The following is a 12,552-nucleotide window of genomic DNA, read 5'->3' on the forward strand; positions in this document are numbered from 1 at the left end:
TTGGAACTTTTTTTTTCTCGAAAAATCCAGTTTTATTTATTTTTTAATTTTTTTTAATCCGAATTTTTCCACCCAAAAATTGTGAATTTTGACTTGCTCATTTTTGTGGAAAAACGTTCAAATTCTGACATGAAAGACAGAAAAAAAAAGTTCCAACTTCGATTTTTTAACGTTTTAATTTTTAATTAAAAATGTTTTTTTTTGAAAAAAAAAATTCTAAAAAAATTCGGTTTTTTTTCAAAAATGTGGTAAAATTCAGATTTCTTATTTAAAAAAAAACGTGAAAAGTTCGAAAATTAAGAAAAAATCGAATTTCAGGCAATTTGTCGGTTTACCGGAAATTTTCAAGTCCGAAAATTTGCCGGTTTGCCGGAAAAAAATAGAGAAAAAAATACAGATTTTTCAAAAAAAAAGTCCCAAATTCGGTTTTTTAATTTTTAAAAATCTTTTTTTTTTAATTTATAAATCAGAGTGGGCGGCAATTTGCCGATTTGCCGGAAATAATCGTCGTTCCCCGTTTCTATAAATTTCTATTTTTTTTGCTTACAGATGGACTACGAAGTATGCAGAAAAGTGTGGGAATCGCATGTTCCATGTCAATTCACACTACAATCTTCTGGCGGAACTCACGGAGAACCTCTACCATTCTATACGATGCTCCCAAGATTCTCATATTTGGCTCTGGCAATACAGAAAGTTAGATTTTCTGAGAAAAAAATCAGCATTTTTCCGATAAATATTGAGATTTTTTATTAATTTCTCAAAAAATTCAATTTTTAATTAAAAACAAAAGTTTCTGTTATTTTTGGGCAAAAAAAAAATCAAAAAACCACAAAATCGTACCTTTTTTTTGAATAAAAATGTTGAAAAATTGGGGAAAAAAGAATTAAAGAATTTTTGGGCAAAAAATCATGTAAATTAATTTTTTTTTTCGTAAAAATTTGATCTAAAAATAGAAAAAAAGCTTGTTTTTTTTCTAATTTTTCAGTTTTTTACCAGGAAAAACAGTTCTTGAAAATTTAAACTCAAAAAATGAATATTTTCATAATTTTTGGGCGATGAAATTATGAAATACACGAAGTTTTACTCAAAAAGAATTTTTTTTTTTCAGAAAAATTCAATTTTCTTAACAAAAAAAAAATTTTAACGAAAAATGTACAAAATAAACCAAAAATGGCAAAAAAATTGATTTTCTTGACAAAAAAAAATAATTTTTACCGAAAAACTGCACAAAATAAACCAAAAATGGCCAAAAAAAAAATTTTAACGAAAAAATGTACAAAATAAACCAAAAATGGCAAAAAAATTGATTTTCTTGACAAAAAAAAATTATTTTTAGCGAAAAAATGCACAAAATGAACCAAAAATGTCGAAAAAAAAATTTTAACGAAAAAAAGTACAAAATAAACCAAAAATGGCAAAAAAATTGCTTTTCTTGACAAAAAAAATGATTGTTATCGAAACAATGCACAAAATAGGCCAAAAATGTCGAAAAAAAAATTTTTACAGAAAAAATTTGCAAAAAAGACCAAAAATGGCAAAAAAAATTGATTTTCTTGACAAAAAACATTGATTTTCACCGGAAAAATGCACAAAATGAACCAAAAATGGCAAAAAATTGATATTTGTAGGTGCTCAGCTCATTTAATCGTCGCGACGACGGTGAAAAAGTGCATTCTGACAAAATGTGGCTGGAACATAACGGAATTCCGCTGAAAATGTACATTCCAATCGGTGTGATCTACGATCAAGCGAACCTATCGGAAAATGATTCGATTTTGGAGATTATTGTACGAACATCCCAGCCGCCCCCGCAATTTCAAATGGTTGATCGGGATATGATGGAGGCAATGTTTATGCAAAATATTAAGGAAGCCGACTATTTGAAGACTAAAGCCGAGATTACAAAGAATATGATGAAAGACGAGTCGGCACAGTTGTGGAGAAGTGTTTGCAATAGTATGGGAGTTTTCTGACTGAAAATTAAAAAAAAAAAAAAATTCCCGAAATTTTTTGAAAGAAAATTTTTTTCCCCAGAGAACTCGAAATTTTAAAGCTAAAATTGTTTTTTTTTTTGAAATATTTTCTCTAAAAAGTTCGAAAAATGTATTACAGGAGCACAAAATTCTGAGAATGCGTATTGCACAACATATTTGACGCGCAAAATATCTCGTAGCGAAACTACTACAGTAATTCTTTAAATGACTACTGTAGCGCACTTGTGTCGATTTACGGGATCTCGATTTTCGAAGTGTTCGTAAATAGACACAAAAAAATTGGGGAATTTAGATCCTTTGACTACTTTAAAAACTCGGAAAAATTCTAATTTTATTTTTTTTAATCTAGGAAAGTCAAATTTTCGAAAACAAATTTCGAGAAATTTCGAATTTTCAAAAAAACTATTTTGGAAACTTCGAAACTTCAAATTTCGAGTTTTCTGAAATAATTTAATTTTCGCTTAAAAATTGAAGAAAAATCAAGTTTCTTCTGACTACGAATTTGGAAAAATCCAAGATATCTAGGAAATTCTGAACTTTCTGTCAGAAAACTTATTTTTTATACTTAGGGGAACACAAAACTACGAAAATTTTTAAAATTTTTAACCAAATCTCGCCGTCCATCGACTTTAAAATACCTAAATCAAGTTGAAAACACAAGATAATTAACTTGTATGCCCTAATTAGATAATGGTGATTTCAAAAAAGTTAGTTTCCAGCCTCTTGACAAGTCGGTCAAATTTCAAATTTTAACTAATTTTAGGCCATTTTTTGAGCCGTCATAACTTATTTTCGAGAAGTTTTCAAGAAGTTTCATTATGAAATTCGGTGTTTTCAGACAGTTAAAAAAATTCGACTACACCACCTTTCAACTTAAAAAATTGGGGAATTTAGATCCTTTGACTACTTTAAAAACTCGGAAAAATTCGAATTTTATTTTTTTTTAATCTAGGAAAGTCAAATTTTCGAAAACAAATTTCGAATTTTCAAAAAAACTATTTTGGAAACTTCAAAACTTCAAATTTCGAGTTCTCTGAAATAGTAAGGAATTGATAAATCAAGACCTTATTAATTAGACAATTGTAACCTGTAACCGTGAAAACCAAGAACAGAAGACTTTGATATCTTACTAATTTAATTTATTAGCAAGAAAAAGTCTTAAAAAACCAGGAGAAACAAAATATCTCGAAATACTCGAGACCAAGACACTGAAAACAAGGAGAAAAACAATAAATCTTCTCCTTAACCTTAAACCTTAAATAAAAACAATAAAAACCTTAACTTGTAACAATTTAAAAGCTTAAAACCTATGAGAAACGGCGAGCCTTACGGCGTCGACCGGCTTGCACCCGTTCTTGCGGGAGAAGTGTTGAGAATTCTTGGATTCGCGTCGCCGTGTGCGCAAGGCACTGAAAGTGCGTCAACAAGATCGCAAGGCGCGAAACTTGTTGAGCAGGAAATCAGAGGTTTTGGCGTGTCAAAATGACAAAAGAGCTTGCGTTGAGGGAAAAATAAAAGAGAAAAAGGGTAAAACCCTACAAAATAATATAATTTAATTTTCGCTTAAAAATTGAGGAAATTATAAGTTTTCTGGTAAACTTCAAAATTGAAGTCACTGTTTAATTTGAAAAAATTACTACTCCCACATTAATCCAATTAATCCAATTTCGCCAAGTTCCAGACAACTTTGACGAGTTCTGGACGATCGTTCAAAAACTGATGGAAACTAGTGAGGGTAACGAATTTGCACACATTCCACTACGGGTTTATGTCAAGAATCAGGCATTTAAACAGGTATGAGAATTTGTTTATCGAAAATTTGAATTTTTTTTGTAGTACCAATATTCAAATTTTTATTCAAAAATTTCAACAAAAAAATTTTTGAATTTCCCCAGTTTTTTTGTACGATAATTCGATTTTTTCCAGAAAATTTGAATTTTTTCAACTGTAAATTTTATTTTTCCCGAAAATTTTCCGGAAAAAACCAATTTTTTCTCGAAAATTCAAATTTTCCACAATTTTCGTGAGAAATATTTTTTTCTTTTCAAAAAAAAAAACAGTTTTTTGAATTTTCCATAAATATCGAATTTTTTTTTCTAAAAATCTGAAATTTTCCGGATTTTTCGAACGAAAATTTGAATTTTGTAAAAAATAAATTCGAAATGTTCAATGTTCCCCAGTTGTTTTTAAATAGAAAATTCGAATTTTTCATAAATATCGAATTTTTTTTCAATATTTGAAAATTTCGAAATTTTTTTTTTAAACTAAAGTTGAATTTTTCCAGAAAAATCCATGTTTTTCTTAAACTTTGAAAATTTCCGGATTTTTTAAACGAAAATTTCGATTTTCCAGTTTTTAATTCAAAATTTCAAAAATTAAAAAATAATTTTCCGGAAAATCGAAAAAAGTCAATTTTTTTCTCGAAAAATCGAATTTTTTTTCAAAACATTTTCGCGAAAATGCAAATTTTTCTGAATTTCCAAAATTTTAAAAAATAAATTTGTTCGGAATTTTTTAAAACTAAAATTGAAGTTTTCTTGAAAAATTTTTTTTCTTAAAATTTGAACTTTTCCGGATTTTTCTAACGAAAATTTGGATTTTTGTAAAAATATATTTATCGAATTTTTTTCCCTAAAAATTTGAAAATTTCGGAATTTTCAAACGAAAATTTCGATTTTCCAGTTTTTTTTTAATTCAAAAATTAAAAAAAAAAAAAAAAAATTTCCGGAAAATCGAATTTTCTCAAAAATTCGAATTTTCCTGAATTTCCAAAATAAATTAAAAAAACATAAATTTGTAGTTTCCAGATTTTTTTTTCGGAAAATGTAAAAATTTCGGAGGTTTTCAAAACAAAAAATATAGTTTTCCCGAAAAATCTAATTTTTTTTCTGAAAAATGAACTTTTCCGGATTTTTCTGACGAAATTTGGATTTTTTTAAAAATAAAATTTTCAACGAATTTTCTATAAATATCGAATTGTTTCTCTAAAAATTTGAAAATTTTTGGTCTTTTCTAACAAAAATTTCGATGTTCCAGTTTTTAATTCAAAATTTCCAAAATTTTAAAATAATTTTCCAGAAAATCGAATTTTCTCAAATTTTTTCTAGAAAAATTGAATTTTCCTGAATTTCCAAAATTAAAAAAAAACAAACATAAATTTTTAGTTTCCAGATTTTTGTCCTTAAAAATTTGAAAATTTCGGAAAAAAATCTAAATTTTTTTCTAAAAAATTACAAATTTATGTTTTTTTATTTATTTTGGAAATTCAGGAAAATTCGAATTTTTGAGATAATTCGATTTTCCGGAAATTTTTTTTTAATTTTGGAAATTTTGAATTAAAAAAGAAAACAATTCGATATTTATGGAAAATTCGAATTTATTTTTTAAAAATCCAAATTTTAGTTAGAAATATCCGGAAAAGTTCAGATTTTTTTTTCGGAAAATGTAAAAATTTCGGAGGTTTTCAAAACAAAAAATATAGTTTTCCAGGAAAATCTAATTTTTTTTCTAAAAAATAAACTTTTCCGGATATTTCTAACGAAAATTTGGATTTTTTTAAAATAAATTCGAATTTTTTCCCTAAAAATTTGAAAATTTCGGAATTTTTTTTTTAAACTAAAATTGAATTTTTCCAGAAAAATCTATGTTTTTCTTAAAATTTGAAAATTTCGGAATTTTTTTTAAAAACTAAAATTGAATTTTTCCAGAAAAATCTATGTTTTTCTTGAAATTTGAATATTTCTGGATTTTTCAAACGAAAATTTGGTATTTGCAGTTTTTTTTTAATTCCAAATTTCCAAAAGTAAAAAATAATTTTCCGGAAAATCGAATTTTCCTGAATTTCCAAAATATTTTTAAAAACATAAATTGTTAGTTTTCAGATTTTTTTTTCCGAAAATTTGAATTTTCCAACACTTTTCGATGAGAATTTTCCATAAATATCGATTTTTCCGAAGTTTTAAAATTGAAGTTTTCCAGAAAAATCTATTTTTTTAAATTTGGATTTTCCAGTTTTTAAAAAATTAAAAATTCGAATTTTTCCAAATTTTCAAAAAAATCTGATTTTTCCCCCGAAAATTCACAAAACCTCCCCCCCCCCCCCCCCCCCAATTGTTTTTCTCTTCCAGGCCCTAATCACTGCCAAACACCCAGACGGATCCCTACGAACAATTGGTGAAGCTGTCTCAGATGTTCTATCATCATCATCATCATCCTCAACGGATTCTCAATCGGAACACCCACCACGTCTGATCTCGCACGGAATCGACATTCCCCATCACACCCCATTGATTTTCGCCGCCAAAAACTTGTCCTATCCGGATAACTTTATTCACGTTGTCCTCCTCCTCGTCGTCCCTTAACTCTTCATCACTGCATCTTTTTTATTGATTTTTTCGTGTTTTTTTTAATGTATAATTTTATTCACAAGTCTGAACATTTTGTAAAATTGTAAAAAATTTTGATGTGTGTGTGTGAATACTTTTTATTTATATATATATCATTACTTATATATAAAAAATCTCTTCCAGGCCCTAATCACTGTCAAACACCAAACGTCCGTCTGTCCATAGTTTGTAGTCTATGTAGTCTTTGTAGTGTGCAAAGTTATGGCTTATGGAGGGATATTGATTTTATGTTAGTTGTGGGATATGGTCGGGGTACTGTAGTAAAACTGTAGAGGTACTGTAGGGTTACTGTAGGATTACTGTAGTTTGGGAAAAATTGATTTCAGATCTTTCTGGACAGTTCAAGAACCTTCTGGGATTTTCTGGAAAATTCCGGAATGTTCTAGAATTTTCTGAAAAATTCGAGAAAACTTTGGAATGTTCCAGAATCTTATTAAAAATTCGAGAAAATTCTGGAATGTTCGTGGCGAGACCTATCCGTTTTTCGATTCATCCAAATGGTCGGAAAACAATTATTTTTTGAAGAATTTTGAAATTTGGAATGGCCTAGAAGTGTTTTGAAATTCGAGATATTTCGTGAATGAAAAATTCTATATAGTTCTTGAAAACCATCGCTATGGGACCCATCGTGATGAGATCTTTCGGGACAAAATTGCGCCAATGTTTTTTTTTGATAAAATAAATTCGAAAAATTCACTTCAAAGAGTCGAAACTTTCCCAGTCGATGGCCGCGCCAGAGGCGCGGTCAGCGGCTGGTATATATATATTTATAAAACTGTTCATACGAAGAAATTCGAGATCACAGCGGATTAGTGGAGTGTCGTTTGGGGAGCAGGAAAAATTTGGAAAAATTTAATTTTTTCTAAAAATTCAAATTTTCCATGGTTCGAAAATTCGAGTTTTCAGAAATTTTTCCAAAAAACTTAGTTCTTCATTTTTTAAAGTAAAAATCGGAACTTTTTTTCCAAAAATTATAATTTTTTTTCTCGAAATTTTTAATTTTCCAGGATTTTTCCCAAAAATTTTGAATTTTTTTTAAATCGGAAATTCAAATTTTTTCAAAAAGTGCTATGAAATATTTAATTTTACCTCATAAACAGTCACGGATTTCTGGCTTCCTTCATAAATTGAAATGGAAGAGTTTGCCGAACTAGGCCATGCCATATCTGGGGTAGATTTACGGCGCGTTGCGTGTCGCGTCGCGGCTCGTTTTAGTTGTCAAACTAAATGTGTTTGTCCGTGTGGAGTACACGACTTTCCCGTCCGGCGGGCGATTGTCAATGGAGCGCGAAAAAATTAAATGAGGAAGGCCAGGAGCCCGTGCGTCTTCCGGAATGTTCAGTTGAACTTGAGGCCTGTATTTAAAAAAAACCTATTTTCTTCAATTATGACACCAGGAATCCATTTTTTTTCGAATTGTGACATCGATTTTGGGTACTTTTCCGATTTCTGCCCCCCAAAACGTTTTCGATATTTTGATTAATGAAACGTGAACTTTTTTGTAATTTCGGGCTTAAAATTGTTGTTTTCTAAGCCTAAAAATTGAAATAGTATTGAAATAAACATTCACGTGAGAATTTAAAGACTTTAAGAATTTAAATATTGAATAAAAAACATTTTGGTGGGCAGAAATTGGAAAAGTACCCGATTTTGCACTTTTTTCCGGTTTTTTTTTGCTAATTTTAATATTTTATCGATAAATTTCAATAAATGGTTCACGGGGTTCTGGCCTTCCTCATTGAATTTTTCGCGCTCCATTGACAATCGCCCGCCGGACTGGGAAAGTCGTGTACTCCACACGGACAAATAAATTTAGTTTTACAACTTAAATCGAGCCGCGACGCGACACGCAATATAAATCAAAAAATAATCGAAAATTATTACAAATTTTCAAGTGATTTTCTCAAAAATTCAAATTTAAAAAAAAGTGTCCTTCACTGAAACCTGAAACTTTCAGCACAAAAATATAATACAATCACGCTCCACCGTACAATAACAACTTCACGACCTTTTATAACTATTCACCCATACTAATAAACTTTTATTATAACATATCACAATTAGTACTCTCTTTCTCTCTTGCTTCTCTAAACCTCTTCCCCACTGACCTCCCTCTCCCCTCTCTCACTCTTTCGCCTGTATTTGCACATGTGTCTGCGTCTCTTCACTTTCCGAATTTCTCATCACCATTTTCGGTCACTCTGTTCTGTTCTGTTCTCGCGCACATATATATATATATATAACCATGTAGCTCTTATTCTCTGTCCTCCTTTGTGTATTTAGGAGGGAAGAAGCCGAAGAAAGACGACCTTCAGGTCTCCAAGTATACATAAAACAAACCTTACGTTCCAACACTTTTTACTTTTTTGGTTTTTTGACATTTTATTTATGATTTAGTTCAAAACTAATATTTTCCTATTTGCTGGCACTGAACTTTTTTATGTACGTGGGTAAAATTTTTTAGCAAATCATAATTTTGAGAATCAACCAAAAAACGTATTTTCTTTTATTTTTTCCATTTAATAAGGATGTATTGTAAATATTAAGGTGTAGATTTTCGTAAAATGCCCCTGGTTCATTTTTTTCCAATCCTGAAAAAAAACCTAAAGGGCTAACATGCGGACTAAAAATACAGAAAAAATTAAATATAAAAATTGTAAACACTTTGGTTTACATCTACTAAACAAATACTATAAAATGTCAGTAATTTTTAGACATAGTTTTTTTTTTCAATTTTCAAAATATTATTTATTTTTCTCTTTTCTTAATTATTTTTTGTTGAATCCACAATTTCCCCGTAATAATCTGATCAAATCATTTTTCTTCAATTGAAAAAAAAACCATTAGTCACACTTTTATGATTCAACTTTTTTTCACAATCATTTCATAATTGTTTGAATTTGTGGGAGTTCTGAAATTGTTTTTCTATTAGTTGAGTTAAATAATAGTTTCCAATAATTTGCACGCATCAATGTTATGTTATTACAGAAACATAATATTTATGAGAATGCGTATTGCGCAACATATTTGACGCTCAAAATATCTCGTGGCGAAAACTACAGTAACTATTTAAATGACAACTGTAGCGCTTGTGTCGATTTACGGGAATGAATTTTTTAATGAATTTTTCTTCGAATAGTGGCATCGATTTTCTCACTTTTTGCTTAATTTCAATATTCTATCGATAAATACATTATTTCAATTCATTTCAAAAATCGAGATCCCGTAAATCGACACAAGTGCTACAGTAATCATTTAAAGAATTATTGTAGTTTTCGCTTCGAGATATTCTGCGCGTCGAATATGCTGGGCAATACCCATTCTCAGAATTTTGTGTTCCCGTTATATTTTTGTTTTGTTTGCAATAATTGAATTGAATTTTTTTTATTGACAATCAAAAAGTGGCAAATAGTGAGTTTTTGCCAATGAAGAAAACTATAGTGTTTGAATATTAATGAAGCATTGATCGATGACTTCCAAAAAAGTTACAAAAATCAGTAATTACCACTGTTTGAAGCAAAATTTGAAATTTTCAAATAAATTTTTAAAAAAAAGTTTTTACGCACCATATGAGTTGACGCTACTCCACCTTTAACAAAATCTTTCTCAAGAAAACCTCCTCAAGCATACTTTATAAAAGTCCACGATCAGGAAAATCATAACTTTTCGGCCCCTTGACTACCCTTCATCGGGACTCACGGGAGACATTAAACCCCCCGATGGTGTCTCTCCGGGTGTCTGCATCTCTTCTAACCCCTGTTAACTCTCCCCACTCCGTTCACAATGGCACTCACTGCTGCTGTGCACGACAGCTGCCCTTGTGAATAAGAAAATAGGAGATTGGGGGAAGAAGAAGACGAATATGTTTTTCTTTTCTCTCTCTTTTTCCTATCTCTCTCTCTCTCTCTTTCAAATGATTGTAACGTTTTTCCGAATTAATCTTTATCTTTTAGTATTCTCGCTTTACTATTTGTTTTCGCTGGGAGTTTTTTTTTAAATTATATTTTGTTGTTTGGAATATTTCGCAATATATTTTCAATTCTGAAACTACCACTTAAAGGCACATATCCCTATTTATATCAACTTTGCAAGTGCGCTCCACTGATAATTCATCAAAATTAGCTTATTGCCAAATGCGCCTTATTGTTAATGTGGAAAAAATGTGTAAATTCGCTCCGTTTAGAAACTCACGTGGTGTCAGGCTGTCTCACCACGGTTTGATCTACAAAACATGCGGGAATTTTTTGCCCAAAAATGTGTGACGCGAAATCAATTGAGAACTCTCTTCTCCCGCATTTTTTGTAGATCTAAGTAGATCAAACCGATATGGAACATTCTGACACTACGTCGAAATTATCAAAAATGTCTTTTATTTCTACCATCGAATTTTTTTTTCGATTTTTCAGTTTTTAGCGCGAATTTGAAAACTTGAAAACTACGTAAGTTGCAACATATATTACAAACGCGCTCTACTGACAATTTTTTCGAAAAGCACCGATTTTTGACATTCTTTACAAAAAAAGTAACCCAGAAAACTATGATTTATGCACCGGCGTTAATTTTTTGGATTTTTCATCACAAACGCGCTCCATTGATGATTTATCAACAATTTCTGATTTTTGACACCAAATTTTCATTAAAAGTTAGCTACTTTAAAAATTTACGGAATTACAAACGCGCCCCAATGAGAATTTATTGGAAATAACCAAGTTTTCAATTTTCAAGTGCATTCAAAGTCAGAAAAATGCGGAATATTTTTTATTTCTATATTCCTAAAATTTTTGAGTGTCCCATTTTGGTTTGATCTACAAAAAATGCGGGAGAACAGACGCAGACTTTTCAACTGATTGGTTACGAACGTGCTGACGTCAAATTTTCGAATTTTTCTGGAAGAAAAATTCCCGCAATTTTTGTAGATCAAACCGCAAACGCGCTCTTTTATAAAAATTTTCAAATTTCATATTCCTAGAGTCTCCAAAATTCTTCCAATTTTCTTTTATTTCATTTTCACGAAATTTTTTCATCCTAACCATTAAATGGGCGTGGCATATCCCAGAAACTAGTAAGCACTTCTCCGATGTTCTCTCACTATCCTTACTCAAAATGAATCATAAAAATGCAAATTCGTCAACATGAAACGGACAGTTAATGCATTTGAAAACGGAAGGAATGTGGCCTTGTCCCTCTAGTTCGCCCCCCCCCCCCCCCATCCGCCTTCCCATAGCTCAATGTGCACAAAGTGTGCTCTCCCCACGCAACCCGCCTACGATCATCTTTCTTCTTCTTCTTCATCTTCTGCTCCTTCTTGCCCTGATGCCTTCCTTTACACCCGACAAAAAGCTGTGTAAAAATGCCGCTGCCGGTTGGCATCTGTTGGAATCTCTAGAGACACACTATCTATTACATATGTTTCAACACCCTGAACTTTATCGATTTTTTAAAGATAGGACTGATAACAAATTCTGTGTCTCATTTTGGTTTGATCTACGTAGATCTACAAAAAATGCGGGAGAAGAGACGTAGAGTTCTCAACTGATTTGGCATGGTTGAGAACGTTCTGACGTCACATTTTTTAGGGCAAAAAATTCCCGCATTTTTTGTAGATCAAACCGTAATGGGACAGCCCCTGACACCACGTGTGTCTACCGTTCTCAAAAACGGATGATCCATTATTTTTTGTGAAACGTATAAAAATGCCCGAAAACAATTGCTAAATTTTCTGGACCAAAGCCTTTTTTCCTTTTCATGCGCCCAAACGTGGTCACACTCAAATTTTCAGTAGAGCGCGTTTGTATGGATGTACCACTTTCCGGGTCGTCACGTAGTTTTAAGCTGTCCCATTACGGTTCGATCTTCAAAAAATGCGGGAATTTTCTGCAAAAGAAATGAGACGTCAGCACGCTCTTAACCATGCGAAATCAGTTGAAAATTCTGCGTCCTAGCAACTCCCGCATTTTTTGTAGATCGACGCAAATCAAACGGGTCGTGTTTAGGAATATTCGGAAAAACATTTGAATAACCGTTTTTGAAATCTAAAAAGCTTCCAGATAAACCGCAAATCCTTTGTCGTAAATTGATTCCTTCAATTTCTTCTTTTCTTTTTTTTGAACTTCCCCCGCCAAACTTTCCTTATTATCAATTTTCTCTTC

The 12,552-nt window shown here is 30.9% G+C and overlaps 1 protein-coding gene across 3 annotated transcripts; it reads left to right on the plus strand.

Annotated features, from left to right (window-relative positions):
- Nucleotides 1-549: 549 nt before the first annotated feature.
- Nucleotides 550-6,529, plus strand: atg-5 (Autophagy-related protein 5; the record flags this gene model as incomplete). Of its 3 annotated transcripts, none has more annotated exons than NM_058484.10 (4): nt 550-696; nt 1,632-1,959; nt 3,673-3,791; nt 6,125-6,529. In NM_058484.10, the coding sequence occupies 4 exons, from the start codon at nt 550-552 to the stop codon at nt 6,356-6,358; spliced, it is 828 nt and encodes a 275-aa protein (NP_490885.3). In that variant the 3' UTR covers nt 6,359-6,529. The 3 variants fall into 3 exon arrangements, with proteins under 3 accessions (NP_490885.3, NP_001293440.1, NP_871858.2); NM_001306511.6 differs by having other exon boundaries at nt 3,679-3,791; nt 6,125-6,491; NM_182058.5 differs by lacking the exons at nt 3,673-3,791; nt 6,125-6,529 and having other exon boundaries at nt 1,632-1,995.
- Nucleotides 6,530-12,552: the final 6,023 nt, after the last annotated feature.

The sequence above is a fragment of the Caenorhabditis elegans genome, chromosome I, assembly GCF_000002985.6.
Source record: "Caenorhabditis elegans chromosome I".
NCBI lineage: Eukaryota > Metazoa > Nematoda > Chromadorea > Rhabditida > Rhabditidae > Caenorhabditis > Caenorhabditis elegans.